The 25,943-nt window shown below is 37.1% G+C and overlaps 1 protein-coding gene across 1 annotated transcript in view; it reads right to left on the minus strand.

Moving 5' to 3' along the window:
• ME1 (malic enzyme 1) overlaps positions 1 to 25,943 on the minus strand; it is a 194,634-nt gene that overhangs the window by 2,884 nt on the left and 165,807 nt on the right. Inside the window, exons 10-12 of the mRNA XM_066254140.1 lie at positions 12,192 to 12,297; positions 9,829 to 9,971; positions 5,797 to 5,970 (exon numbers count right to left, since the gene is read on the minus strand). Coding sequence (XP_066110237.1) covers positions 5,797 to 5,970; positions 9,829 to 9,971; positions 12,192 to 12,297 — 423 coding nt within the window. The remainder of the gene's footprint in view (positions 1 to 5,796; positions 5,971 to 9,828; positions 9,972 to 12,191; positions 12,298 to 25,943) is intronic.

Genomic DNA, 25,943 nt, shown 5'->3' on the forward strand with positions numbered 1-25,943 from the left:
GAGTGACGGTAAAGGAGCCTGAAAGTAGAGGAGGGAAAGTATCCAAGGCTGACCACACCATCACTCCCAGCTCACAAAATTAAAAAAAAAAAATTCCTTTGATATGAGAGAGAAAGCGACAAAGACAAAGAAGCATCAACTCATTGTCCCACTTAGTTGTTCCATTTAGTTACACACTCACTGGTTGCTTCTTATATGTGCCCTAGTGGGGATCAAACCCGTGACTTTGGGACATGGGATTGATGCTCTAGCCACTGACCCACCCAGCCAGGGTCAGGCCAGCTCAGATAATCTTGCACAAGAGGAACAGCAAGAGACTGAGAAACCTATTTCAGAGTCATGGTGCCGGAGGATTTTCATTTTACACAAATTCTGGATTATCTGAATCACCTAAGTAGTCTCAGCATTTGCTGCCTCCAAACCATTCCCTCTTTCTAAATGAAACAGTGTATTCTTTTTTTTTTTTTTTTTTCATTTTTCTGAAGCTGGAAACAGGGAGAGACAGTCAGACAGACTCCCGCATGCGCCCGACCGGGATCCACCCGGCACGCCCACCATGGGGCGACGCTCTGCCCACCAGGGGGCGATGCTCTGCCCATCCTGGGCATCGTCATGTTGCGACCAGAGCCACTCCAGCGCCTGGGGCAGAGGCCAAGGAGCCACCCCAGCGCCCGGGCCATCTCTGCTCCAATGGAGCCTCGGCTGCGGGAGGGGAATAGAGAGACAGAGAGTAAAGCGCGGCGGAGGGGTGGAGAAGCAAATGGGCGCTTCTCCCGTGTGCCCTGGCCGGGAAACGAACCCGGGTCCTCCGCACGCTAGGCCGACGCTCTACCGCTGAGCCAACCGGCCAGGGCCGAAACAGTGTATTCTTAAAAACCTGCTAAGAGGGTAGACCTTATGTTAACTGTTCGTAACCCAACAACTTGTCAAATGTCAATGATAGCTCAGAAGAGTGGTTTTAAAAATAAACAAGACAAATTGACATCATGTGCCTCCTGATGTGATGCACTGAGAAGGATACAGTTATTAGGTGTTCAATGCTCCTGACAAAACCGTATGACTAGAATTAAATCATGAGGGAAAAAAAAGACAAGCCTAAATTGAGGAACATTGTAAAAACAACTGGCCGGTATTCTCCAATGTTAATGTCATAAAAAAAGAAAAAAATAGAAGGCTGAAATATTCTCGCAGATTTAAGGATTAGTCTAGAGGCTATAATGGGCTTTTTAATGGATAATTAGCAAAATTTGAATTTGAACTGCACTTGAAATAATATTCCTAAATTGATAATGGTACCTTGATCACATAAGAAAATATCCCAAAATACTTAAGGGTAAAGAGGCATAATATCTGTAAACTGCTCACAAATGGTTCCACAATAACATACCATGTATATGTGCATATAAACAAAATAGTACTAAGTTATTTACTGAATGTAAGAAGGGGACTCAGCAATCTTGAAGTTCCCTCCAGCTCTAAGACTTTAAGCCTTTCAGTGGGGCAGGTCTCAATCAGTGGATAAAGCTGGGTCTTTATTTAACAGAACTACAGATGCAGAGAGGAAGTAGAAAACCTTCCTCATTCAAGGTATTCTGAATAATCAAATACTTATTTTTCAGTATCCTTAATATATTTTAGATTTTTTTAAAATTGTAAAATTATTTCTGAAATATTGTTTTGGAGCCTTTGGCAAATATGAAAAACATAACATGACAGGGGTTTGAGAAGCAGTTCTTGCCTCTGAGAGATGTGTAATTTAGTGAGGGACAAGCTACAGTAAGAGAAAGAGAATACTGATGGAGAAGATAGCCTCAGCTAATGGGGAAATGTGAATGTTAACAACTCCAGAGGTGACCCTGTCCAGTGGCTCAGTGGATAGAGCATCGGCCAGTGAATAGACGTCCTAGGTTCGATTCCCAGTCAGGGCACAAAGAAGAAGCGACCAACTGCTTCTCCCTCCTTCCTCTCCCCATTCTCACACTCTTCCCCTCATGTAGCCAGTGGCTTGACTGGTTTGAGTGTGGCCCTGGGTACTGAGTATTCCCTTGTAGCCCATCAGCTTCAAGCACTAAAAATAGCTTGGTACTAGAACACTGACCCCATATGGAGTTGCCAGGTGGATCCTGGTCAGGGCGCATGCAGGAGTCTGCCTCACTATCTCCCTTCCTCTCATCTATTAACAAAAAGAAGAAAAGAAAACCAGAGGAACAGAGGAACTTGAAGGGAAGCTGGGAATCAAACAGTAAAGGGGTGGGCTCTCCAGAAAGAACCAGAGTCAGAACCAATAAAGAGAGGTATGAGCTGGACCCAGTGAGCCAAACTGTCCAGATCTGGGGGAGCAGAAGATCTGTGTAGAGAAAAGGATTGGGGCACTGTCAGTGCAAATTAAGGCATTTGGGTTAAGTCCTATGAGTGACTGAGGACTTTTGAACAAGGATATTTAGGCAGGGGTTAGGGTGGAGGGAGATAGATTTCTAAGCCTTGTTTTCTCTTTGGTGATACAAGACTAATAATAGTCCTAGTTCATTGGATTAAATAAAATAAATGCCAGTAAAGAATTTACCACACTATAAATATATAATAAATTTCATTTTTAAAAGAATAGATAGGTAGCCAGCATGGCAGGTAGAAATAAAATAGTTTTTGGGTTTGTATTTAGTGCTATACTATTTTAGCTGGTTAGCTACTTGATTTGGAGGTACTTTATGTAACCAAGCAACCTAAATTTTTTCAACTGTTTGTTTACATGTATGATTAGCACATGGCTGGTATTTAATATCATTGTTTTTTTCCCTAGAATATTGCACAATATCATTTAAAAAAGATTCGAACAGTCAGGAATGGCTGAATATTGGCTCAAAACTACTTACTGTTTTGATAAGCCATTGTATCTCTCTATCTAACTACCCTGTGGCAGCATTCAAATCATCTCGCTTTCTTTCATTTTGACAATGTTACAGTAGATGCATGTTCAGCTACCCAGTGACTTAAAAGAATCGAAGTCTCTTCCAGTTGCTACTGTCTGTAGTAATCATTTCTAATGTCCTCTGGGAGATACCAGAAAGGGATGGGGCAAGGTGAATGAGAGAACACAAAGCAGTGATCCAATGGGAGTGGTGTGAGATGAGGAAGCACGGTGTGCCTCCCAGGTGTGGACAGGCCGCTGTACAGACCACACACAGGCAGCATGGCTGACCCGGGGGAGCCCTAGGTGCTCGTTGGAGGCCCAGGAGACTGCCCAGAGTACCAGGAGAGCCAAAAATCTGTGCAGTGTAAAACTGTCCAGAAATAGTCCATGAGATTTCTAGTTCTGTAAGATATTTAACTAGTGTTTTTACAATAATCCTAACAGTTATTTGAAGTTGCCAAACAAAAAATTCACCTAGATCTCCTACATGTTACTTTCATTAACTACAACTATAATCTGGATGAAAAGGTCTTTCTTCTTTTCAGGGCCCTCTGGCAGTGAGTGTATGTAGCGTTATATTTATTCTTCTTACTAAGATGCACGACTATTCTATTTAATTCAATTCAGTGAGTATTTACTCAGTTTCTGCTATGTGCTTTAGCACTGAAGTAGGTGCTACTGATATTCTGAAAGAAGTATATGAAAGACTCTGTTTTTAAAAAAGATAATTTACAATTTAATTATAAAGCAACCCTTAAATGTTTAACATATGAAGCTCTCAAGGGCATAATACAACTGGAAATGCAATTTAAACACTGGTATGTTTAATGAAGATAGCCATGGCTGAGGAGAAATGTCGAGATGAGCCAGAGTGGTCACAAAAGCATGAGGTGGGACCCACGTAGCGACCTGAAGGATAGGCTTAGGTAGGTGGAGAACAATTTTCAGAGTTTTCCAGGTAGTTTAATAGACAGATAGTAGGTAAAAGATAAAGCAGTTACGTGGAAACACACATACGTGGTGAATCTGAATGAAGTCTTTGGGATGAGGGATAATGTAAGGAATGCCTGGCTTCTAAGCTCTGGTGCCTGCTAAGAAAGGGGATGTCACTAATACAAATGCAAACATTGAAGGCAAGGGAACAGGACAGGTGTGGTTTTACACATCTGGTGTTTAACCAAACAGCAGAGCACTTCTGTGGAAATGCCTGTTAGGTAACTAAAATATGGTCAAGATGATAATAGAGATACACAGAAGATAATAGAGATGAACGAAGATAATGGATGAGATCTCTGAAAGCAAAAGAAACAGAAGAAAAAAACAAAAAATGAATGCTAGAAAAATGCTCATAGCTTAAAAAGAGATGAAAAGGAGAAAATGAAAAAATGAAGAGCTGAAGCCTCGGACAAAAGTAGAAAGGCCAAAGGATTTAGCCAGAGAAATCACAGCTAAGATAAGAGGAACACTACCCACATTAACATATTTTATTTATTTTTCTTCAGAGTTTTTTTGGCATTCCTTTTCTGGGACCGTAAATGGAAAGTTTTTTTTTTTCTTTTTTGTTTTCCCCATGAAATTTGTCACTAGAGGGTGCTGGAGTTATTTGCAAAAGAAAACACAGGCTACTATGAATAAAAGGTCTTTTTTTTTCCTTCGGCTATATCTGCTATAAAATACAATGGATTACATTTTCCTTAATATAACAACTGTGAAAAGCTCTTTTACTAATTAGACATCTATTCTTGTTTTACAAGATTTTTTGAGTTAAAGAAACTCGAAGACATCGGCTGCTGTGTTTTTACCGCAGTGATGAAAAGAAAGAAGCAGAACCAGACATCTGTTCTCAGTATGGCACCGAGTGCTGAACACTGGGATTGGACTCCTCGGAGCACATCAATAAATAAGAATCTTTGTTGATATTCTTACTGAATATTAATCAATTGCTATTTGGTTCAGTTCAGCTATAATGTCCTATGGTGGTTTAATTTTAAGAGAAGAAATTCACTCAAAATTTCATTCATGAACTGCATTGTCTTCATACATAGTATCAACTAGAATGACCATTCTGATCGTCAAATGATTTTACATGATTTTACAACAATATGTCCAATCACTGTGTCACCCTCCTGAGGCCTGGGGGCAAGGGGAACCTTGTGCCACACGTAATGAAGTCCTTTGTCTCTAGGAGTTTTGTGTCTTTTGCCAGCGTTTATGAAACTGGCAGGCTAAGCTGTTAGCTTGCAAATAGGGTAGAATTTCAGAGCTTTCACAGTTCACAACTGCAGCTTACGCAGAGCTTCCCTGGTGGGTCTTCTCTGTAAAATTCTGAGATTTTTTCTGTGGGCCCACACGGGAACCCACTTTTGTCTCTGTAATGACTGTATGAAAACCTAACTGCTGTTTTAATTTCCTTTCTGCTTAAAAATATTAGAATGGTTCCTGTTTTCTACGCTGAACCCTGAATGATAAACACTCTTCATTATATCAAACCAAACTTTCATTTTAAATCTTTAAAATGCCATTATTTAGGCAAATTCCTAATAGAGAAATATTTACCACTTAATCTACGAGCTGGAAACAAAATTTTTAACTGTCTCACTGCTATCACAAGATTTGAATGGAAGTATGAAAATAAAAAAGGGTTCCATTTAAGAAATGAGAACATTTTTTTTTTTTTCTGGCTACTGAAGAATAATCTTGTACAAGTGCGTCAGTAGGAACCCGCTCCCTGACCTTATTCTCAGCTGGCAATAACTCACTCTCTTCAGCTTTCAGCTACACCTCGAGAATGAGCTGAGACTGTGCTAGATAAAGAAAACATTAAACCACCTACACTCGGCACATGTGTATTTTGCAGCCTTGGGAAACGTAGGCGTATTTTACAGTACCTCAGCAGTAGTGAGAAAAATCTTATCTGTGATATGCCTCAATCCACACGTCACAACACCAAGAGCAACTCCAGGAAACACATAGGAATTGTTGCCTTGGCCAGGATATAACGTCCGTCCATTTGGAAGAGTGACCGGATCAAAAGGACTGCCACTGGCGAAAATCGCTCGCCCCTACAACACAGACATACAGTTTTAAGAAGAAGCAAGATATCTTAAAACAAATGTATCATAGCAGAACTGCCCCATATGAGTATTCAGAAGGAAGTTTTTTTCATTAACTCCTTAATAAGTAGGGGCAAGATTTTATGATGTAGGCAAGAAGGTCTTGAGTGGATGGATATTGGTGTTCGCTATGTTTCTCTCTACTCCTAGAAGCATGCAAGGCACAGGACACCTGAGGTCTTGGTACCACTCTAATTTCTGCAGTGGACCAATCTATAGGTCTTTCAACCATCTCTATAGGGGCTTCTAATTATAGACTTCTGAAGATAAAAATATAAATTAATAGATTATTGGAAAGAATGACATTTTAGGTTAGAGTTTAGAGATCAATACATTTCAACACAACTACTGGAAACAAATTTTCTATATTTCTATACTATGAAGAATTACATGAAAAATCATATAGGAAACATACCCATTAGAACAAGTGGGATTAGCAAATAAGAAGATTAAATTATCAATATTTATCAAAAACTTTATTTTTTCCTAGTCTTAAAATATATTTTGTCACAATGTTTTTGAAGAACTTCATATGTCACATGCTTTACTATGACATTAACTTAGGGCCTGTTGGGTGCTGCATTCCATACTGCTGATCCAAAGAGAAGCACCTGTCTGATCTGAGGCTGAGGGCAGAGATATAATGAAAAACATTCAGGCTTCTATAACAGGAATAAGAAACCCTCAATAAATAAAGCATTACAATCTGGGAAATGGATTTGAAAAGTCTAAAGCACCAAATCCCCAAAGCACAGTTTAAATGATGACATACTGATGATAACTTTCACCCCTCCTACATCTAGAGCAGTAATTTTCAACCTTTTCCATCTCACGACACATATAAACAAATTACTAAAATTCTGCAACATGTAAAAAAAATTCTTTGCTCATCTGACAAAAAAATAGGTATAATATTGACTTACAAAAAAAATAGTAATAGTAACTACCTACACTTTTTGCTCCAAAATGACTTTTTTTAAAAATCAGGTGCCTATACTTGTATATAAGGAATTCTGGTACCAAGAATTAACCAATCAGATGTAACCTTATTGTGCATGTGACTGATAAGATGCAACTCTATTATATGACCTATATATTAATGGTTCAAGACAGGACATTCACACTGTACAGCTATTGTTGTGTTGGTTGTTGTCATTTTTTTTACTTAGCAATCTAAGGGAAAAGAGGTCCATACCCCTGACAAAATACTCAGGTATTACATGTCTTAAAAACTCTTTTTTATAATTGAATTTATCGGGGTGACATTGGTTAATAAAATTATGTAGGTTTCAGGTGTGCAACTGTATAACACATCATCTGTACATTGTATTGTGTGTCCACCACTACACATCAAGTCTCCTTCCATCACCATGTAGCCCCCTTGACCCTCTTCCACCTCCCCCACCCCCTTTCCTTCTGGCAGTCACCATACTTTTATCTGTGTCTTTGAATATTTTTTGTTTTGTTTTGTTTTTCTGCTTAATTCCATCACCTTTTTCACCCAGCCCCTCTCCTCTGACAGCTGTCAGTCTGTTCTCTAGGTATTGCATGTTTTAAAATTTTTGAGGCACACCAGTTGAAAATCACAGATCTAGAGTCGAAATCAATTATGATATTAATAATATTAACATACTCATTTTTAACCAATATGATATAGTATATCTTTTGTATAAGATATACAAAAAGATAAAAATAGATAAGAAAATAAAAATTCTCATCTAGATGTCTATAGGACACTATTATGTGTTACACAAGATTAGGTTTATTTTCAGACAAATCCAGTACTTTTGGCTCTGTTTAGCAGATAAAATGTTTTATTATAAGTAACTGTCTAATGTAACTAAATCATTATTTGATATATATTTGATAAACATATGTACTATTTAATATGTACATATACCTTTGAAAATTTACAGGAAGAAACTTGCAATATTATATTTACTATATTTTATTGTTTAACTTCCTCCCCTTCTTCACTCTCACTCCTCCTGCCCATCCTTCTATAATCATCACATTTTATGAAGGAATGGCATTAAATAAATGACAGCTAGGTATTCTCATATAATGAATTGTTAATATGGAGAAGAAAACCTCTCCAAACCGTTTTTGGTATAGTTTTTCATGATTCAATAACTTTTTTGTATTTTGTATTTTTAATCTTTCTTGACTTCACCTGTGCCTGCAGCAGGAGAGACTCATATCAGCAACAGATAGACCTTTCTTTCTTCTGTAAAATCCTTTGGCTGAACCAGCATTTAAAATTTCAGCCTCAAGTGATTTTCAATTTTATGTATAAGAACACAGAACATTGCCCTGGCCAGTTGACTCAGTGGTAGAGCGTCGGCCTGGCGTGCGGAAGTCCCAGGTTCTATTCCCGGCCAGGGCACACAGGAGAGGCGCCCATCTGCTTCTCCACCCCTCCCCCTCTCCTTCCTCTCTGTCTCTCTCTTCCCCTCCCGCAGCCGAGGCTCCTTTGGAGCAAAAGATGGCCCGGGTGCTGGGGATGGCTCCTTGGCCTCTGCCCCAGGAGCTAGAGTGGCTCTGGTCGCAACAGAGCGACGCCCTGGATGGGCAGAGCATCGCCCCCTGGTGGGCGTGCCGGGTGGATCCCGGTCGGGCGCAAGCGGGAGTCTGTCTGACTGCGTCCCCGTTTCCAGCTTCAGAAAAAAAAAAAAAAAAAAAAAAAAAAAAAAAAAAAAAAGAACACAGAACATTAAACGAGATTATAAGAAAGAATTCAGACCATTTATATCAGATGCATTTAAACTTAAAAACACAACTATATAAATTTAGCTAATTTTGTTAATGTCTATTAGAGATGAATGTATAAACTCTTGAGGCCTATGGAGATACATGAAAACAGAAAACAAAATGATTATTTAAACAAGTAATATGCTATGTGCAATGCTAAAATTTTATTATTACTCAGAGAGGCTTTTTTTCCCCTCCTTTAAAGATTTAAAGACTGCTGATGAGGCAAATTTCCCAATCTAGAGAAGAGAGAAACATTTAAATTACTGAGGACACAGAAGCAATCCCAAATAAGAGATTAAAAAACAATGAAGTTGCTCCTTGCCAAAATTTCATTAATCCAAGTAATAAGCACTGGATTAATGGCATATGAAAGAAGTGGAGCCATCAAGGTTTGATTTGTACAGATATAACTTTATGTCATGTTTACCTTTTCTAGTTCATTTTGGATTCATTTCCAAATTAAAAGTGTTAGATATGTATGACTCAATTCCTGTTGTGTTTAAATGACCTTTTCAAGCCTTTGACGGGAAAAAGGCTCTTGTCAACATCACGGTCAAATATGTATTAATGCAAATATAATATAAATAAGTCACTTTTTTGGAAACAGTATTGAAGCTTTGAGGACTCCTATTCCAACCTGGCTGGATGTCAAAATGGCTACCCAAACGCTCCACCCATGGCGTCAAAATCCAAACCCAGGATTTAGCAAAGCAAAAATAAGATTGTGGTTTTTATAGGGTATGCTTCAATGTTTCAGAATAGCTAGTTAAAAGTTATTTTAATAAGCATCTAGAATCAAGCTTTTTCCTTTCTAACTTTTATGTTTAAATCTTAGATAATTCCAAATTACTTGAGGAAAATTATAAAAAAAAACGCTACAAAGTTTATTTTATTTTATTTTAAGAAGAGGATTTTTACAACATTGTAGGAAATGGTTCTTATCCTTTCTGACCTTTCTTTCAATCTTGGTTGTATAATTTTTAAAAGTTAAGTGATAAGCACCATTGATAACCTACAGCAAATCAAAATTTGATAATTAGACTTTTGCTTTACCTCAGTTGCTTTATAGCACTGCTCTGCAGTACATTCCGCTTTGCTGGTTGGATTGCTCAAAGCAAAAATAATAGGCCGTTCATTGAAGGCAGCCATATCTTTGAGAATTTGTTCTGAGAATGCACCACCAATTGCAGCAACTCCTAAAGTAGAAAGGAGAAATCAGTAAATAGGACTATCATTGGTTAATTAATCCAAGAAGCCAATGCCCATAAAACAGTGAGAAGTCAGGTCATTTTCTAACAGACCCTAAACAAAATATGAAGTATTCGTATTAAAGTGACAAAAAATAAGTTTATTAATGCCAATAATTTTTTTTTTTTTTTATGGAGACAGAGAAAGAGTCAGAGAGAGGGATAGATAGGGACAGACAGACAGGAACGAAGATGAGAAGCATCAATCTTTAGCTTTTTGTTGCGACACCTTAGTTGATCATTGATTGCTTTCCATATGTGCCTTGACCAGGGGGCTACAGCAGACTAAATAACCCCTTACTTGAGCCAGCGACCTTGGGTCCAAGCTGGTGAGCTTTGCTCAAACCAGATGAGCCCATGCTCAAGCTGGCGACCTCGGGGTCTCGAACCTGGGTCTTCCGCATCCCAGTCCAATGCTCTATCCACTGCGCCACCGCCTGGTCAGCCAATGCCAATAATCTTTAGGGTTAAAAATCTACAAGTATCTTTAAAAAATCACAGCTACAACCTTTAAGTCATAATACATTGAACTGGTGACTAATCACAAGTAATTTTGAATATAGGCATTTATAACATGAAATTTAAATGTGTTCAATATGGACTATTCCCCTATAAGAAATATATACTGCTCACAAAAATTAGGGGATATTTTATCGCTTCATATTCGTTTTGAAATATCCCCTGATTTCTGTGAGCATTATATATCTAATTTGAGTGCAGGCTTGCCAGGCTTGAGTGTGGGGTGACCAGCTTGAGAATGGGTTGCCAGCTTGAGCATGGGATCAAGGTCACTGGCTTGAGCAAGGGGCACTGGCTCAGATTGAGTGACCTGATCAAGGCACATATGTGAAGCAATCAATGAACAACTAATGTTGACTCAACTATGAGTTGATGCTTCTCATCTCTCTCCGTTTTTCTCTCTCTGAAAAAATATATCTGAATATATTTCAATCTCCAAGACTATAAGGTAACTGTATTTTATAAACCAGTGCTAACATTTCAGACAATCATCCAATTCAATTTAAAACTGAAGTATGATGCATTGAAAGAATTTCAAAAGAAGAACAAAACACTCTGCATAATTAAAATGAAAAAAATGCAATATTCCTGATAGAATATATTTTATAAAACACAACAATAAAGGCTTCCACAGTTTCAGTGATGGAATAAATATTTATTCATTTTTAGCCTGGCCTGTGGTGGCACAGAGGATAAAGCTTTGACCTGGAATGGTGAGGCTGCTGGTTTGAAACCCTGGGCTTGCCTGGTCAAGGCACATACGACAAACAGTTAATGAAAACTCAAGTGAAGCAACTCTGAGTTGATACTTCTTGCTCTAACCCTCTCTCTCCTCTCTCTGAAAAATCAATAAAAAAAAATCTATTAAAAAAAAGATACTTGTTTTTATTGTGGTTGTAATTACTATTCTCAATATTGTCATTTGCTTCACAAGAGCTTCCAGGAATGGAGTGTGATACAAAGTTAGGCTGATATTATACACAGAAAATAAGAGATAGTTTCATGACTTGAGCTTTTCAACCACATTAAATCTGACTATAATAAACATCTTACCATGCACATGCAGAGTGTGTAAACTACTGTTAATTGCCAAGAGCAATATAAAGATATGTCAAATATGGTCCCTGTATTCAAGGAGTGTCTAGTTCACTATTTTTCAACCCTGGCGCTCTTAACATTCAGGTTGGATAATTGTTGTGGGAGGCTTTCCAATGCATTACTAGTCTCTGTTCACTAGATGTTAGTAGCCCTGACTTCGCCCTCTACTCCCAGTTGTGACAACCAAAAATGTCTCCAGATATTGTCAAATGTTTCCCTGGGGGAAAATTGCTCCCATTTAAGAACCACTGCCTGTGTGGAGCAATCAAGCCTGGAAAATGCTGACTATGCCAGGTGATAACAGGTTGACAAAGCTGGCAGAGGGGGCCACACTTCAGCTGGGATCAGTAAGATTCAGAAGACAGCATGAATTTACAAATCCTAGTGTCTGTGGGGTACTGTTGCTTTAGTAAACGTGTAATTTTGTTTGTCAATTCCAAAGGTTAGAATTACAAAATGCTAACTTATGCCTCAAAAATCAGTAGTAACGAAACTAATCAGATAAAAATGGGGTTGGGGTAGGGTTTACGGGAGGGAGGGAGGAAAGGTTACCTATGAGAGCAGTAGGTTTTAGGTCTTGAACAACGTCTTCTAGGTTCTTCATCTCTTCATGTTCATGAGCAAATTCTTCTTTCTCTCTTGTTAAGGCAGCACGTCCCTAAGTAAAACAAATTTTAAAAAAGTGATAAATCTGCCAAACATGCAAGTCAAACAAATTTCAAAATATTATCCATATTGCCAGTATTAATGCTTAATATTTTACAGCTGTTCTTAATGTCTTTTCTCCAATTATTAGAGTATGATTTCATTTATTCTTTTAATAAATATTTATGTCTCTGACAATGTTCTAGGCAATGGTGATATAAAAGCAAAGAAAATAAAGTCGTTCCCTTATTTAACTATCATTTAATATTAAAATATTAATTCTACAAACATTTGTGAGAAACTTGCATTAACAAATGGCAATACAAAATGTCATTTAAATAAAGATACCGTTTACTAAACATTATTTGCTTTAATATAGTAGTATCTTAAAATGTAGAACTGGCTTTAGCTGCAGCACTACCAATTTATGTACATTGATTAAAAATGAAACTTGATGCCATATTTCTATCATAGTTTTATTTTCTGAATAAGTATTATATATAGTTTTATATGTGTTTACTTGTAATTTCTATATTATGAATGTGCCATGAGTTGTCTAGAAAACAATTATAGTACTCTAGCAGCAAATTTTTAAGATTTTGATTATATAATAAATCCCTGCCTAATTTTATATAGTATTTGTGACCTATAAGTTGTTTTCATGTATTTCATTTGATCCTCTCAACAATTCTGAAAAGTAGAGCAAGTATAATTACAGTCATTTTGCAAAGAAAACAGAATTTTGAGCTGTTAAGCGACTTGCCCAAGGCAGGTAACAGAATTCAGTCTCTCCAATAATACACACAGTACAGCTCTGGAGAAAAAGCTTTACGAACAGTACATAACAGATTGTTTGTAAACTGTTCATCCTAAAGATGTACAATTTTCTTGCTTTAAAAGGGTTATCATTTTATTTATTTTTAAAAGTAACATGTGAATTATAGATCATTTGAAAGATATGAACCTCTTTGCACTTGTTTCATTTCTAAAATAAGTATAATAAGAATTTCTGTCTCATTAGGTTGTTTGTGGATTAAATTACATAATACAACTACAGCACTTGGGACTGTGCCTGATTTTTAACAAGAGCTCAATGTTAGTTATAATTAAAATTATTGAGAATAAGAAATGAATATGAATCATAATGCCAGCATTTATAATTTTGGTACATTTTCTTGTAGTCTACAGTAAAGTGCTATTTCTCTGCTACCATTTTCTATTATGAGCATGACATTATGCAAACAGATTGCTAAGGACAGAATTCACCATTACTCATTTCTGGGTTCTAAAAGGTTACTACTATCTCACATTTTTTTCTTGTACACAAAATATACTACACATCTGAGACACTGTGAAAAATAATTGTATTTAACACTAACTGGAAAAGATACATGCAGCCCCATGTTCACTGCGGCAGTATATTTACAATAGCTAAGACATGGAAAAAAATCTATGAGTCCATGGATGAAGTAATAGACAGACAAAATATGGTGTATACATTGGAATATAACTCATCCATAAAAAAGCAGAAACCTACAAACACAACATGTATGGACCTTGAGGGGATGATGCTAAATGAAATAAGTCTGAAAGAAATACACAAATACTGTATTATCTCACTTATATATGAAATCTACATTTTAAAGAAACCCACTAATTCACAGACACTGAGAACAGATTAGTGATTGCCAAAGGGGGAGAGGGTAAGGAAGATGAGCAAAATGGGTAGCAGGGTCAAAATACAAACTTCCAATTACAAAATAAGTAAGTCCTGGGAATATAATGTCTAATGGTACCCATAGTTAATAATACCCCATTGTACATGTGAAAGTTGTAAAAAGAATAGATATTAAAAGTTCTCATTACTAGAAAAAAATTTATAACTATGTGTGGTGATGAATGTTAACCACAATTTTTTGTGGTGATGATTTCACAATATATACAAATATTGAACCATTATTTTGTACACCTGAAACTAATATAATATCAATTACATCTCAATTATTTTTAGCAAGAGAGACAGACAAGACAGGAAGGAAGAGAGAGATGATAAGCATTAACTCATAGTTGAGGCACTTTAGTAATTCATTGACTGCTTTCTCATATGTGCCTTGACCAGGGGCTCCAGATGAGCCAGTAAGCCCTTGCTCAAGCCAGCAACCTTGGACTCAGGCTGGTGACCTTTGGGTTCAAGCCAGCGACTATGGGGTTATGTCTACGATCCAACGCTTAAACCAGCAACTCCGCAACTCAAGCTAGTGAACCTGAGCTCAAGCCAGTGATCTTGGGGTTTTGAACCTGGGTCCTCAGCATCCCAAGCTAACGTTCCATCTACTGCACCACCACTTGGTCAGGCAATTATATCTCAATTCTAAAACATTTTATTTAATTCATCCAGGAACAAATGTGAAGCTTACTGTTTCATATCTACTTTAGGAAAGAACATTCTAATTTCTAATAATATTAGGTTGAACATTGTTAGTCCATACTCTTGTTCATCATGCTTATTACAAAATAAAATTAGTCAAAAGAATCATATAAAATTAGTTTCCACTTCCATCAGGAAGCTTCAAATTGTTCAATTAAACCTATCTATTATCATAGCCTTTTTAGAATTAGTCATAGGTCTAACAACGAATAGTTATGTAAAGCTGGGCTGATTTTGTGAGTAAACACTCAATATTCTCAGGGTTGCTTTTTTTTTTTTTTGTATTTATGAGGTACAATTTTTTAAAAATTTCCTGTACTTATATTTTAAAAATGGAACAATAATGAAATATTACATACTCACCTGATACCCTCATTCACACCTCTCTTAACTTCACAGCTGGGAAATTCATCTCTTTTACATCTCTCAAACACGGAGACTAAGCATCAACATAGCAAGTGACCAGGCTTAATCATAACTTATTAGTCACAAATAAGAAAACAGAAGTATCTGGGTTGACAGAGAATTCTCCCCAAATATTCTGATAACTCAGACTTTGATTTAGGCCCCAATTCCTCACCATCCCTTCCCTGTGTCAGTGTTCTTTGTTATGTAACACTATATATAGTTCCTTTCAACAAAAGACAGGGTATGCGTACTTTCCTACCCCTTTGTCTTTGGATGTAAACATGTGGCTTGCTTTGCTCAATAAAATCTGAGCTGAATGAGAGCGAGCCAGTTCCGAGTTTAGGCCTTAAGAGGGATTGGTGGTTCTGCTTGCTTTCTCATGCCTTTGCCATTCCTTCAGAAGTACATACTCTGCCTTGCTTGTGGGTCCAAGGAGTATGACAGCCTTGTGAAGCAGACCCAGACCTAACCTGGAGCTTAAGAGTCACCCCAAGCAACATCTTCAGAGCTACCCCATCTGACCCACAGGTGTGTGAGAAATAAATATTATTTTATGTCACTGAGATTTTGTAGCTTTTGATAACACAATATCTAACCGATACAGGAGGTGATTTTCATTTTAATTACATATTCCACCATTTGTTATTATTCAATGGTGTTCCTATATGTTGTTTTGGGAATAAGAGGTTCCTCTCCCTGAAATAATTAATAAAAAAGATGCTTTTGCAATCCAGCTGCTACCTCAGTTCCCTTAGTACTATTTAGATACTTAGCAAAAAATAATCCTACATTATTAGAAAGAGAAGAGAAAGTCTGGTCGTGGATATGAATATGAATCTGGAATCATTTAACAGTTATAGTATTTGACAAAATTATTTCTGAACTATTTCTGAAAGTAGCATAAGGTAAAACTCATTCTCACAAAAATGAAATTTCTAAGACAGGTACTAAATCACGTTGTGGCTTAGAAGACATATTTTCTGGGAGTAATAACTTCCATTTTCCAGCTTGCTAAACTAAACATGACATAGTTTTTTTTCCAAGAAATGCATACAGTCAATTGCATGTATAAAGGCAGGAAACTAGACTAACATCTATGTGAGGCTCTACATGGCAAATACTATAGGACTGGATATTGCTTCTAGCATGACTTCCTCTACACTTGAGGCTAAAGGACTAACCTATAGTCCTCAGACTCTCTTGCAGCTAGGGATTTGCTTTAAACATAGTGGTCACCAACCTGATGTACTTTCACAAAACCTTGCAGAAGAAGTGTGCATCATGAAATGGTGGCCATATGGCTCTTCTGGAAGCTTGTGCTGGTGACGTTTGTTTGTTTTCAGGTAAATGTGGCAGTCTTTAGTGTCTAGTCCATTACAAATAGGTGGGTGCGAAGTAATGGTTGTGGCAGCTACCGTATTGGGCAGCTTTTCTGTTTATGGTTGAGACATTAATTCCCAAGTGAGAAGCAAAAGCAACAACTATGCCTCAAAGTGAAGCTTGGCACTTATTTCTTCAAAGGTTTAGGGATATTTTTACAGACAAGAGAACTTGTATAATATGTGCTAGGTTCTCCAACAAAGCATCTCAGAATAATTATTCACCTACTCCAAGCTGGCTTTAGTCATCCCAATGAAATGTTATATATAACCTTGACTGCTGCTGAGAAAATGCATCTCCTCAAGACTAAATGAATTGCAGAGTTTGCCTATTGGTATTTTTGGATTATAGTCTGAATATGTCTTATTACTTCAATGCCCAAATACTGAAACCATTTTTCATGCTATGGCACAGAATTCTAATTGTCCATCAATACTCACCCTAATTTTTTAAAAAATGTTTATTGTATTGTGATAAAAACACGTGAGATTTATTCTCTTAACAAATTTTTAACTGTATATCATCTCTCTTATTTCTTTTACTTTTTTTTTCATTCTCCTTTTTAAAATAAGATTTCACAGTTTTAGCCAACCACATGACTACCCAGGTAGAAACTATATTTCTTTTCTTTCTTTTTAAGTGAGAGGAGGGGAGATAGAGAAACAGACTCTCACATGTTGCCCAACTGGGAGCCACCCCTACAACCTCCATCTGGGGCTGACGCTCAGACCAACAGAGCTGTCCTCAACACCAGCGGCTGATGCTGGAACCAACCAAGCCACTGGCTGTGAGAGGGAAATTAAAAAAAGAAGGGGGAGAGGAAAGGGAAGAGAAGCAAATGTGTGTCCTGACTGAGGATTGAACCTGGGACGTCCACATGCTGGGCTGATGCTCTATCCACTGAGCCAACTAGCCAGGGCAGACACTATATTTCTTAGTGTCCTTGCAGCCTGGAGTGGGATGAGACCAAGACTACATAACGGCCAAAAGGATAGAGTGTAAGTTATGTGTGCAACTTCTGTGATGATTTATCTTTAAAGAGGAAGTCTTCCAATCCATTGCCCACACACGCTCCCCAGCTGGCTGGGGGACAGTGACAGCTGGAAAGCTCTCTGCACCCAGAGCTAAACGGTGGTCTCCGATGCCTAGCTCTACACTGTTGTTAAATGAAAGAAAAATTTATCTTGTTTAAGTCACCATATTTAGGGGTCTCCTTGGACAGAAGTTTAACCTAAAATCCAGAGAATATGTATCTTTACGCTAGCAGCCACTCCACATTAGGTATCTTAAAATGGCACAGACACAATCAAGAGGAGGCTCTGCTTTAAGTCCTTGTCATCTAGAAATGCCAGTGACCAACCATTAAAACCAAGTAAAATTGTCTGTACAATTTTTAAAGATTTATAGTAATGTAATTCTAGTATTTTCCTATGTTTAAAATATTTTAAAATTTTCAACCAAATTCCTGTTTCCTGCAATTTAATACTTTTTTTCCAACTTTGTACCACTGCTCTTAAGTAATCTTTTGTATATCTTAAAATAGATACTGACTTAGTTTCCTTTCCCAAGTGAGGAACACCAATGCTTTTAATCTGTTCTAACTAGTCCCACCATTCTTCCAATAATCAATGAGATGACTTACTCTGAACTCTCAGATGCTCTGTCAGTCTTTTACTACCATAGAACTGAAAACTATACTTCATTGAAAAAATAACCAATGTTTAATACGGTTAAGGAACTACTATACTTCCTACATCTTGCTTTCAGTGTTATAGTAATGCATTTTAGCATCATGCTTTCTTCTTTAATAATAACAAAATATAATTAATCTTTACCAGTGGTTTACTTTAAAATAGCAGAAACTCCACTGAAAGGATTATGAGAGAAAAGAACATTTATAAGACTTTCAAGAATATTAACAGAATAGAAATAGGAAACACTAAGAAGCTGTAAGAGGAAAATATGTCACAGCTTTATTTTTAAAAACCTTTGGGCTCGCCAAGCAGTTAAGAACCCACAGATCCCACGGTAAAGCGGCACGAGAGGGCAGCGTTAGGAGCACACAGCGCGGCCTCCTGGAAGCGGCATGAGAGGGCAGCGTTAGGAGCACACAGCGAGGCCTGCTGGACGCATCCGAATGGTGCCCGTCTGAAAGCACAACCAGCTCGTGACCACTGACTAATGACAAAGCGAATGACAATGGAAACACGAGCACATGACTCCATAAGGTGGGAGTAATTCATTTTCATTAGATTGTCAAGCCAAGAAGTAAACTTCTCATGAGAAAATAAAGCTAGAATAAGAGTAAAAGTCTTGAGATTATTTTATTAATAGTAGAAATAACCAAATTCCACCGGGTAGACTATGAATTGTATGGCTGCTACAAGTAGCATGTAAGGAAGAGATGAGGGCAAAGTCTGTTGAGATTGAATGTGGACCTACAGATCAGTAACATGAAATTAATTTAAAATATGAGGAATAATATGAAAGTGAGAGAAACATAATCACCATTTTCTTAATTCAATGATTGAAAATATTTTACTTACTGCAGTGTCTCAGATTATCGAAAGGAGAATATTTTAAAAATTCTAAATCTGGTCTGACCAGGTGGTGGCACAGTGGATTGAGCATCAACCTGGGATGCTAAGGACCCAAGTTCGAAACCCATGAGATCGCCGGCTTGATCACGGGCTCACCAGCTTGAACACAGGTTGCTGGCTTGAGTGTGGCATCATAGACATGACCCTATGATCACTGACTTGAATCCCACTGGCTCAGCTGGAGCACCCCCCCTTCCCAGGCAAGGCACATATAAAAAGCAATCAATGAACAACTAAGGTACTGCAACTATGAGTTGATGCTTCTCATTTCTCTCTCTCTTCCTGTCTGTGTTTTTCTTTCTCTCTCTCTCTTGCTTAAACACACACACACACACACACACACACACACACACACACCATTTGACTCGTGAACAACATGGGTACAAACTGCTCAAGTTCAGGTCCAGTTATATTCAAATCTTTTTAATAAATACCTATACTGTTTTTAACCCATATTTGGGAGTCCACGGATGTACAGGGCCAATCATTATACATTGTTTTATAGTCATTTAACATAGGGGACTTGAGCATCCATGTATTTTTGGATCTCCGGTGGTCCTGAAACTGATCCCTACAGATATCAGGGATAACTAATTTTGGAGAGAGCCAAAAGTTATGTGCGGATTTTTGACTACATGAAGGTCAGCACCCCTAACTCCCAAACTGTTCAAGGATCAACTGTATTTTACAATGTTGGCCTCCTAATTGTTGATTGTTGACAAGATATCATTAGTTTGTAATAATTATTTTTTTTTTGGCTAGATACACATATAAAAAACTAGTAGCAGAATGCATTCTAACACATTTAACAGGAAAAAGAAAATGTTACTCCTGAAAACTTTTAGTGATATTCAGAAAAGGAAAGAATAGCTCTTAGCCCTGGGCAGTTGGCTCAGTGGTAGAGTGTTGGCCCAGTGTGTGGAAGTCCCAGGTTCAATTCCTGTTCAGGGCACACAGGAGAAGTGACCATCTGCTTCTCCATACCTCCCCAACCCCTCTCATTTCTCACTCTCTCTCTCTTCTCCTGCCACAGTCATAGTTCAAATGGTTCAAGCAAAGTTGGCCCTAGGTGCTGAGGATGGCTCCATGGTCTTGCCTCAGGTGCTAAGCTTGTTTGCTGAGCCATGGAGCAGCGGCCCAGACAGGCAAAGCATCACCTGATAGGGGGCTTTCCGGGTGGATCCTGGTAGGGGCACATGCAAGAGTCTGTCTCTGCCTCCCCACCTCTCACTTAATTTAAAAATAAAAGAAAAACTCTCCAGTTAGACACATAGATGTTGGAGACAGAACTTAGGGCTAAGACTCAGGATGTCTTCTATTCACTCATGATCTTGGGCAAGTCTTGATATTTCCATGGATGTTGGTTTTTCCATTTAGAAAAGAGTTTGGATTGGTGATGCTACGCTGATAAAAATGAGCCAGGTCTGTGTGGGTTCTTTTTCCGAAGCTAACTGAGCACTAGACTCACCTAAGGAAAAACAGATTCCTGAGCCCTGCTTCTAGGTATGCTAACTAATTCCAGGATGAAGCCCTGTATTCTTTTATTTTTTTTCCTAAGCTTTCCAGGGGACTAGAACAATTAGTCAGTTTTGAGTACCACTGCACTAAACAATTTATCAGCTGTCTACCAGATATAATTTTAAAAAGTATGTGGTATGTTTTCCAAAAATTATAAAATGATGAAGTCTAAAGAAGGAAAGCTACAGAATAATGTAAAGTAACAATGACAGATTTTTGGTACCGCTTTTTTGGCTGACAACCTGAGGTATAATAAAAAATATTTAAAGTGGGTTAAACCCCTAAGTTTCCCCAGAGTGAGAAGCAAATCATAAAGAAGATAAATGATGTATGCTATTATCATGAGCATCTTGCTTTATCAATCATAGTAACAGCACTGGCAGCTCCCACCCACTGAAGCCAGAACCTGGCCAGAAGACAGGCATCTGGTGAGAAACATAAATTACCCACAGCCTCACCCCCAAAAGCTTGATTCTTGGTGGTGATTTAGGAATGTGAGAAAATACAGAAAGAAGGCCAGGAATCATGAAATAGTAATACTAGCATTACTAAAGGACTTTACTTACCAAAAACAGAAGAATCAAAAGACGAAATAAAGGTCCCCTAAGTATTTTCTATACCATTTTCAAAGTGATGACCTGGTTTAGATTTAAAAACTATTGAAATGTGACCTTCTCTGGATCTAGAAATAGTAAGGCAATTGCCTTTACCTTTGGACTTCTATTTTATGTACCAATGGTTCATTTTTCTTCTTTTTTTCAAAATCTAATTTGGAATCCATGTTTTTATGCCAATCACTTCAGCTGGATACCGGTACAGATTTACTGTCCCTTCATTCTCCCTTTCCAGGATCCTTTGCATTTCAGCTTTTTGCTATCTTTTGGCAGTGCTTGTGGATACTTATCTCAGAAATCTCAAATTCTATAGTGTTTATTTTTTTTAAGAGTCTCTAATTACACAAAATGTATTATGGATTGCTGGGAATTTCTTGTGTTATTATTTCTTTAATCTCCCCTGCCCCTTATTTTGTGATTTTTATTATAGGATAGAAGATAATGAATTTTTACGTTTATGAAAAGCATATACGTTCTGGTAAGAGTGGGGAGGAGAGGTGGCCAAGAATGTCAAGATGTGGGGTTAGCATTTCATGGCCCAGGATGGGTATAAAAATTGATTATAGATTGTCACTGATAAATATGTATTCCTTTCTCCACACATTTAGGAAAGGAAGCCTTCCATAACTGCCTACCTTGAATCCACGCCTGTTTACATAACCGGCTCCATTTTAATGACCTGTTCTATTGTCATGTCTTTAGTTTATTGGAATTACAATGTGGCCCTTCTTTGGATCTATAGACAGGGCCTTCCTAATTCACTGTCGGTAATATTTCACTACAGTAGTTGCAATGAAGGTATGTGTGCTTGTTAAAGACCTCAGAGCTGTGTCATCTCCTCATGGCAGATTAAAAAAAGATAAATGATGTGACAAAAGTATTCTCCACGCTAGGGCATCATCAGGCGTTGTGAGTGATAATAATTTAAGATAATAGGTGGTTAATGTCATCAATACTTAATTCTGTATTGTTAAAAAGCAACATCCAAAATTTTCTGTTTAAAAGATGCATATATATAATCTTTTGTCTCTGCTTTTTTTAATTCATATGTATTCATTGACCATACTCTACATGAAATAGAAAAGAGAGTGAGAAAAAATCAAGCCAGATGCTTTTCACCAAGCTTCCAAGTCTCTTAGGAGTTATATATATATTTTAAACCACAATGTATGAAATATATTAAACACCATTCAAGGTGGTGATAGCATCACTGGCTGAAACTCAGGATATTCCCGAGGAAAGGAGAACTTTTTCTGTGCAAAGTGAAACCTCAAGTCCCAGCCCTAAAGATTAAACTCTGAGGATGGAAATAACTACATTGTCAAAACTACCCTTACAACATATAAAATGCCTTAATTCACTTTTTCTACAGGAACCAAACATTTAACTATAAATGTAATGAATTAAAAAGTTATTTAAAAGAGAATAAAATAAAACTAAAATCAAGACAATATTCTATAGTCTTGTTTTGAGTTTTCTGTCTTAGCATTGATTTGTTTCATTAGTGAAAGCAAGAATGTATTTACTTACAGAACACATTAAGTATGGACTGGTTTATTTTGTGGCTTCTTGTCCTCCCTAAAAATGCTCCAAATTATGATTGTGAAAGGCAAATATTAGTCATGCTGGCAATCTTTCTTTTTCACCCTTTCTCTACTGTATTCATTCTCTCTCTAATTTTTACTTTGGAAGGATTTCTTTTAAACCAAGTATCAGTTTATTTATGTGAAAATCCATAAATATTAGCTTGCTAAATAGTTATGTCAGTTTCTTGTTATAAAATATTAACCCAATGTATTTAAGTATTATCAGTGACCATACAATCAATTTTAATCAACCTTACTAATGTTGATGAATTATTTAAAATATTGGTATTTATAGCACAAACTCATTCGTTGCATATGTGAATATAAAGAAAATGATGGAAAATGTTACTGACGTGATGTTGAAAATGAAAAAAGAAATCATGTTAGAATAATACTCATCTAATCTGATGATAATTTAACTCCATAAAAGAGCTAACCTTGCAGTTTACTTATTTTTAGTTTTGGTTTCACATCTTTAAAGAGTGGAGGAGTTTGACTAATAAATATTTTTATTTAAAACAATATTTTTACATATTGCAAACAATTTCACTTCAAGTTAATAAAATTATTTTGATTCTCAGGAGAAGCTGTTAAAGTACTAAGGATAAAAGATAACAAACACAAAAAAATCATGGAAATTTGAAAGCAAGAGTATACTAATTTACTGGTTATTCTAAGATTTATTAGTTCCTCAACAAAAATCAACATAATTTTGATTTCTTAAAAATACGAAAGAAAAAGTGGTTAATTGAAACTTTGTTTCTTTTATATTAAATACTGCACAAGCTACTAAATATATAACAATCTTTAAATGTAACTTTATTTACCTTGGCAAGCAGAATATATATAGTTCTTTATTTTGGCAAGTAAAGGACATGAAGTAAGAGTAAATGATTATGTCCAGCAACAACTTCACTGTTAATTCCAAGTATTAATAATAATCCTGGATTTTGAATTCTCAGTTTAGTAAGTCTATGTCAAAATTATTTGAGATGCTAAAATCTATATATTTTTATGAAGATTTCACATAAAAAAAGTCACTGGAAATCACAAAACTACAATGATAGACTCACTTTTTTATTTTTTTATTCTTGACTATATTACATTACTAAGTGCAGCACAATTTGTACAGCTTTTCCTATGGCTCCAACTATTAACATGCTGATGATCTCCCACTCTCTAGCCCCAGGAGCCCAAACTCTTACCCTGAGCCTCAGTCTTTTATTCCCAACTACCAAGGGACATTTCATTTGAGATCTCCACAGGTGCCTTAAACTTGCTACTCCAAAACTGATTTCCTTACCTTTCCCTTAAACTGGTCCATTCTTTACTCCTTTTCTACAGTAATAGCTGCATCACACCCAAGGAGTCCTGCTCGATTACTTCCTCTACTCCATCCTGCTCCTCCCTCCATATTTAATCAGTTACTAAGTATGCTGATAATTCTATTTCTTAAATATCAACTGAACCAAACTTTTTTAGTCACCCCCACAGTCACTGCTTAATTTCAGGCCCCGAACTAATTTTTAGCAGTATTATTGTAACAACTTTGTAATGCGTTAGCGTTCCTCAGTTTCACCTCATTTCACTTCACCCTCCACAATGCCGTCAGGGTGAGCACAGGCAAACCTCCTCTTACAAGTTTCTTCAATTGCTCATTTTCAGGATTTAGAAGCGTCTTCATCACCTGTCATTCACTTCCTTTCAAACCTAATCCCTAAATGTTTCTTATACCAAATATTTCCTTTTGTAAATGCTGCTCTTCTGCCTGGAAGGCTATTCATTCATTAATTCATTATTATCAATTATGCGCTACAGACTATGCAGGCTTTGAAGATAAAAAGAGATGAAAGACATAATCCCTAGTTTCTATAAAGATCTTGAAAGTGAACTTGCCATTCCACTTCTCTCTCTTCTCAGTTTTGGATCTAAGAAGTTTAAGATGCCCATGGAGACTCCAGATAAATTCCCAATTCTTCTTTTCAGACTTAGCTAAAGAAATACCTCGTCTCAGAATCTTCTTCAGCATTCCTATTAATCTTCCTTGTGAAGCTAGGAGTGACACCTCACTGCAACCTTGGCATCAAGGACATATTTCTTTATTTACATATTTTATTTAGAAAATTTAATAGGGTGACATTGATCCATAAGAATACATAGGTTGCAGGTAAACATTTCTATAGCATTTGAACTATTGATTATGTTGTATACCCATCAACCAGTCACATCTTTTTCTATCACTGTAACATTTTCATGTAGAATTGTGACTCCTGACTTATTTGATTTTCCCTAGTAAGCTGTGAGCCTCCTGAAATGGCCTTGTGTTCCCAAAGTCTAACATAATGCCTGATCCATAGGCGATTTCATTCAGTAAATGTTATTCCATGACCACAATATTTGTCATGTGACCACAATGTACAACTTTTTAAAGTTATATTGATTCTTCAAAGCAATAGCATTTTTTTTTTGCATTTTTCTTAAGTTGGAAACGGGGAGGCAGTCAGACAGACTCCCGCATGTACCCGACCGGGATCCACCCAGCATGCCCACCAGGGGGCGATGCTTTGCCCATCTGGGGCGTCGCTCTGCCGCAACCAGAGCCATTCTAGCACCTGAGGCAGAGGCCACAGAGCCATCCTCAGCGCCTGGGCAAACTTTGCTCCAATGGAGCCTTGGCTGTGGGAGGGGAAGAGAGAGACAGAGAGGAAGGAGAGGGGGAGGGGTGGAGAAGCAGATGGGTGCTTCTCCTGTGTGCCCTGGTCGGAAATTGAACCCGGGACTCCCACACACCAGGCCCACGCTCTACCACTGAGCCAACCGACCAGGGCCGCAATAGCAATTTTTAAGCCAAGAAATTTAAAACTTTGTTAAGATACTGTGAACTAAATTGCAAGTTTACATAATTAATAAAATATTATTTGGTTCTCAAAAGACGTTGTAAGAGATTACGTTGATTTCTATCATGTTTTACTGCTTTTATCGATGCTCATTTACTATAAAAAGTTAAGCATAGACTTCCAGTTAAGGTAAAATTTGTCTATATTGATTTTAGAAAACAAACATCTTTCTAACTTTAAAGGACTATAATTACTAGGTAGAATTTAAAATATATAAAAAGACACTAA

The sequence above is a fragment of the Saccopteryx bilineata genome, chromosome 1, assembly GCF_036850765.1.
Source record: "Saccopteryx bilineata isolate mSacBil1 chromosome 1, mSacBil1_pri_phased_curated, whole genome shotgun sequence".
In the NCBI taxonomy this organism is placed as follows: Eukaryota; Metazoa; Chordata; class Mammalia; order Chiroptera; family Emballonuridae; genus Saccopteryx; species Saccopteryx bilineata.